This window comes from Megalops cyprinoides, chromosome 22, assembly GCF_013368585.1.
Source record: "Megalops cyprinoides isolate fMegCyp1 chromosome 22, fMegCyp1.pri, whole genome shotgun sequence".
NCBI classification, from domain to species: Eukaryota; Metazoa; Chordata; class Actinopteri; order Elopiformes; family Megalopidae; genus Megalops; species Megalops cyprinoides.
Window position 1 is genome coordinate 20,448,671 of NC_050604.1, and position 6,116 is coordinate 20,454,786.

At 37.4% G+C, this 6,116-nt stretch overlaps 1 protein-coding gene across 1 annotated transcript; it reads left to right on the forward strand.

Moving 5' to 3' along the window:
* The first annotated feature begins 963 nt into the window (after nt 1-963).
* Nucleotides 964-3,195, forward strand: cdkn2a/b (cyclin-dependent kinase inhibitor 2A/B (p15, inhibits CDK4)). Its single transcript, XM_036517125.1, has 2 exons — nt 964-1,390; nt 2,589-3,195. Exons 1-2 carry the CDS (start codon nt 1,253-1,255, stop codon nt 2,838-2,840), a joined length of 390 nt encoding a protein of 129 aa, XP_036373018.1. The 5' UTR covers nt 964-1,252; the 3' UTR covers nt 2,841-3,195.
* The last annotated feature ends 2,921 nt before the right edge of the window (nt 3,196-6,116 follow it).

Genomic DNA, 6,116 nt, shown 5'->3' on the forward strand with positions numbered 1-6,116 from the left:
AGTCACTAACATAGTCAAATAGATCAAAATTTGCTGATTACTCAGTGGTTAACATTATATCAAGTTGAATTCATATCCAAAATGGTCAGCAACCCATGTGACCTGAGAAAAGGTGCATTATTGGCTACTGCTGTGTGCTGATGTAAATGATTCTATAATGAGTATATTCATATTGATATGAGTCAAGCAGGGTTCCAGCTTCCAAGAAAAATGACCATATATTTGTAGATGCCAAGAGAGCCCATGAGAAAAGGTCTAGAGAAAGTGGTCATTGGTTTTAACGTGAAAGTAAATGCATGTGAGGATTTTGTGTATTTGTTAATACAATATATTCTTACGTATTAACAGTTAAATGTAACTTCATGATGGCATATGAAAGGAATAGAAGGGATTTTTTTTGCATGGAAAGATTACAACATGCTGATTGTTGTTTGAATTGAATACGAACCGGTGAGGTCATGTGAATGCATGCCTACTTGCATTGCCTACAAAAAAAATCCTAAATCCTTTGAATCTAGATCATTTTTCTTTCTATCGTGGAAAAAAACACCGTTTGGATAACGGGCGATGAACACTCCACAGCAAGCAAGCAAACAAACAGTTACGGTACAAGTTACATGCAGTGGTTAACTTGTTAGCCGCGACAACCAATAGCACAGAGATACTACTATCACTTGTTACATGGTACGGGTGTGACCAGCAGGTTGCACTATCGGCGCGTCCAGAAACATGCATCTCCGTAATAAAATAAGGACGCGTCAATAAAAGCGGCAGACATGGTCATTGCCAAGATGCATATGTATCTGTTGTTAACATATAGTCTGATCGTCAAAGAAAAATAGTAATTGTGGTGGGGGTGCGATGACATTGTTTTGGTAACATGGTTGCGGTGTGACGCTCGGGCTGTCTTGTTGTGAACACAAACCCACCAGACCGTCCTCTTCCTGGTGTTGGCCACTGAGCGTGCGCAGAACGGTACTGCAGCAACGCAAGTGACGTTTGGCAAATTTGAAACAGGCAAGTCTGAACATATATCTTATGCGTGGTCCCTATGATCATACGCAGAGGAATATCCTGAATGCGCGCAGCCACGACATGGTGATTGCCTGTTTCATATGAACCCGACCTGCAACCAGCCGACAGACGTAACGTGACAGTTAGTTGTGTGTTTTAAATTTACAGAGCTCGCGATGGGTTTGCATTGTTGACATTGTACCTGTCAAGTGGAATCAAGTACTGGTTGTTAACAAAAATGTTGGTATCCACGGCGGCTCCGGAGGATGAGTTAGCATCAGCAGCGGCGACTGGAAACACTGAGCGCGTGGGAATTTTACTGCAAGATGGAGTTGATGTCAACGCAGTAAATTGCTTTGGACGAACACCTCTGCAGGTTGGTTCTCAGTCATATCCGCTCGTATTTTGGTTAGCCTGTTGGGATTAGCCTATTTCCAGATATATATTAAATAAACCCTCATTTAGCTGATTTGGGGGCAGCCTGCAGTGGGCATCAGAGAAATTGACAGCATCCACATTAAAATAAAAACGGCTGAAAATATAGTTTTGTATTTTTGCATTTTAAACTAGCGTTTATATTCAAATAAACGATGCTTTGTCGTTTTAGCATCTGCCGTCAGCGCTTTGTAGTATGCCTTTACTTGTAGGAATTGGAGCTGTGGTCAACGTCCTGAAATTCATGTTCATTGTCTGTTGTTAAACACTCGCGCATGCACGCCATAACAACCAGCTATAGTTGATGCGTTAACTGTTATTTTAGAAACTTAATATATCATTGTCAACTGCTCCTACTGAACAGTTATATTCGTTCGACGATGAGAAGCTATTTTGCTTCTTGTGTACATCACGAATATTAACTGTATGAGAAGTGGAAGTAAGTGTAGGCTTGTTTATGAGATGTTAACATAAAGAAGTTTTTTTTTATCAGGTCACACCCATATTGTACACAGTTGCGCTTTTACCGAATGAGCATGGTTAAATTCTTATAAATAAATAGGCCCCACATTTAAATAAGTTTCAAACTCCCTGAAATGCGGAAAATGCTAATAATTTTAGAATATGCACTAAACTGCGTTAGCCGGAAAGACTGTTTCATTTGAAATGTTATATTGAGGCGTTTGCGTTAACAGCACCTGCAAACAGAATGCCGAATGGTTTCAATTTATTTATATATTTATTTTTATTATCATTATTTATTGTTACTGTTTTCATGACAGAGATTAACTTCAGTTTAACCTATGAAACAGCATTAGTTCGGTCCCATGGAAAGGCTAACAGTGTATGTTCACATATATTTCATATACATGTTACGGGCATCTTAGGATATTTCGAGATGAACAAAAAAGAATCAAATGTATTTCTATCAAATGGAAATAATACATGTAGTAAATATTTTGATTCCTGTGAAAACATAGTTTATCTGTTCATGATAAACTCAGAACGCAGCTAATTTGTTTGATAGGCTGTGTGAAACTCATTTATGGGAGTTTTTATACATTTCGTATGAGTCGCCGTGAAGTCTAACAAGAAATTTGGAATAGATATACATTAATTTTAAATTTTCGTTTTTGTAGGTGATGATGATGGGTAGCACTGCAGTGGCTCATTTACTGCTCAGACACGGAGCAAATCCCAACGTTTCTGACTGCCACACCGGCGCTACTCCGCTCCATGATGCTGCAAGAGAGGGCTTTCTGGAGACGGTGGAGATCCTAATCCAGTTCCACGCCGACAAAAATGCCACGGACAATAGAAACTACCGACCTATTGATGTAGCTCGAGAGAACGGACACCTGGAGGTTGTGTCTTATCTGGAATCTTTGTAAATACAGCACAGTGTAATACGTTTTTTGACTGGCATAAATGACGTTTGTCTGCAGGCTGTTTTAATTTATAGTTAAGTAATGTATAGAGTGTTAGAGCTAAAAAGATTTTTTGTTGTAGTCTGTGAAACAGACATTTATTTATTCGTTGCAATGTGAAGGTTAGTTTAGTTACATGTTTTCTAATTTAATCAACGGTTTTATTAGCTCACAGAGCCACGGACGAAGTGGAAGATTTATCATGGCATGGGCAATATTTAAATACTGACAGAGTGTTGATTTGTCTTCCATTTGATTAGCACGCAATGAATACACGCAATCATAAAAAAAATCAGTATCACAGCTGAGGCATAGAGAATAGGCTAATTGGAATTTAAATATAATATATTGTTTATCATAATATTACGTGTAGCCTACTGTATTTCTTTATCGCTGCACTTTTATATTTAAGTGTTGTAGGATACTAAATGTGAACTAAAATTTAGTAAGTTCACAGACATAGTTGAAAGGCGTTTGTTTTGTGTTAATCAATAACGAATTGATAAATATGGTTGAAAATGAAAATGTGAAATCTTATATCCGCAAAATACCTATTAGACTACTTTTCAGGCGTTTATAATCTTGAAAACAGCCTTATTTGTTGCACTAAACAGCCTAAATAAACGAGAAAAGTGTGTTGTATGAATAGAAATAGATTTTTTTTTCATACAAACTAGTTTTCTGAATCAATCTATTTCACGAAAAGAGAGCTATAGCCCCATCGTTTCCATAGCCTCCCCCATAATACACTGTCCGGTTTAGAACCACGTGACAATGCGTATTACTGTGATAATGTACATTCCAACGTTATTTTGAAATGTCAGTCACAGACACCCTTGACAATATTGGACATTGAAATAATTGTTAGTTATGACAGAAAATAGAAACAGCTTCAATAGTGACGCACTGTTTAACTAAAAGAGAACAAAAATGCGTAATGGATTTACCAAAATAGGTGGTCGGTTGTAAGTTGCAGCAACTGTAGACGTCAATTTAAATTGTTTCGTTAATTGTTGTACTCAGTTTCCACACGCTGTAATTCTGATGAACCACGTCTGCAAATAAAGCCATGTGTCCAAGATAAGATAAAGTATGAATGATGTGATCATTTGTTATACTTTGCTGTCTGCTTTTCAGAGGAAATGTAATAATTTATAAAATATGGCCATGAAAACAACGCTTAAGAGTATCCTCCATGGCTTCTGGTAGACTACGGGAAGGCTAATAATGTTTGCCTTAAAAAAACAAAATCTTTTTGGCTTCATTGCTGGCATACGAACGCGACAGTCAATCAAATAAAAGCATTTCCTGAAGAATTATGTTTTAAGCTGTCAAGTGGATACACCTCATCTTTTCTGTTGCATTTATGAAAATTTGCAATGTTTTCCTGCGAAGAGGAATAATAGTCGTCGGCAAATTACGTGGACTTGGGTTGGGTTGATTGACATAGGATTTTTCCCTTAAATTAGACATTAATGGCAAGGACATAGACTATTTAAAATATTCATTACGTTATTCGTGCACTTCGTGGCTCGGGCTTATTTGTATATATTTTGATTGACCACCACATTTAAGCCATGCGCAAGCCTAGTATTGGTATAAATAATAGAATAAATAATCTATTTTTGGTGCGGCGGACGACAGTATATTCTTGGTTCATAACTGCCAACTCGATTTTTCTTTCAGATTATAACATTCTTTCCATCAAATTCATCTACAGTTTGGGTTGAGCGCCTAAAAAGTAGGTTTGCGTGCGAGAGACGCACTTGCATTCAGAACTTGCAATTATTGCATTTGGAAGTAATCTAAATAGTACAAAAACATATTGTGTATTGTATTTTAAAAGGATAAATTCGAATTGCAATTAAAGTTAGTAAAGAATTCTCAACAACCCGAACGACAGACTCTGGGCTGAGACAGTCCCTCAGCTCAACTGAATTGCTTAGCTGCTACGGCTGTATTCTACAGACAGACAACCGAAGATAATGGAAGGCGTGTCTCATTGAAACTCTCGCATTTCGCCGTCAACGACGCAAAATTCCGGTTCAAATGAAACGTAGTAGATTTCCCCGAACATGAAACCTTTTTCCTTTTATATCATTTCCGCGGTCACAGCTAGTATCACAACAAATCTCATGTCACTCACACCGCAATGATTTCACGTGTCACGTAGTGAAATGTGTTTAGAAATGGAAGTGTATCCTTTTAAATGCCGTATGTAGTTGAAAAGCATTAAGAAAACTGACACGGACGATGAAGCGTGACGCCCATGCATCCAGCCTTATCACTTAGCAGCAGGCCGGCCTGCTGCCACAAATAACTTCGGGACGGTGCTGCAAACACGAGCTGCATGGGAGGAAACCGAGAAAACAAACCCATAGAAAATAAGGAAGTAGCAGTTCCGTGCATCGGAACTGCTCGTGTAACCGGTATCGATGGGCTTTCATCTCGGGTGAACTAATATCTGCATGTTGTTAAGGAAATAAATAAGCCTGACAAATGTGCCTTTTATTTAAATATCCTTATACGTAGCATCATTTTATGAGACAACAATTCAGAAATTAATAGATAATTAGATATACTTTAGGCTTTAAAATGTAGGTACAATCATATATACTGTACTGTAATTTCGTCTGAACTTGGATATTTCATGCTCAAAGGGCAGGAAAAAAGCCATGTAAACTTTAAATTCAAGTTTTTTTCTCCAAGTGTTTCAACAAAACAATAATGTTTGTCGATAAAACCACCTGAACAAACTTATGGGTAAATACTCAGGGTCACGAGGAGGCACAATATGTGGTTAAGATTTACCTGTTAAAAGAAAGAGATTAATTAGACATCTGGCTTGCACTAGGGTTTATGACACATAATTTCCATTGTTATTATATTCCTTTTGTTTTATTCCTGTTTGTTGTATTCCTGTTTGATTATCTGAAACTCTTGTCTGGAGTTTCTCACATTTACATTTATTTGCATATGTATTTGCATTTATACAGCTGATAAAGTTCCCTAACCAGTAACCATGCTTTCACCCTTTTCAATTCTCCATAAATTCCATTCATTGTTGTTGTCCATGTTTTTAATAGAGAAGACCTCAAAGGATACTAAGCAATTCGTATTTCTTAGGCACATCTATCCAGTTATCAGAAGCTTTTCATGTCATACAATCAATGCTCTGGTTAGTACGTGCTCGAAATACAACATGAACAGTTCACGGTTTTCAACAGAGAGACGGGAAAC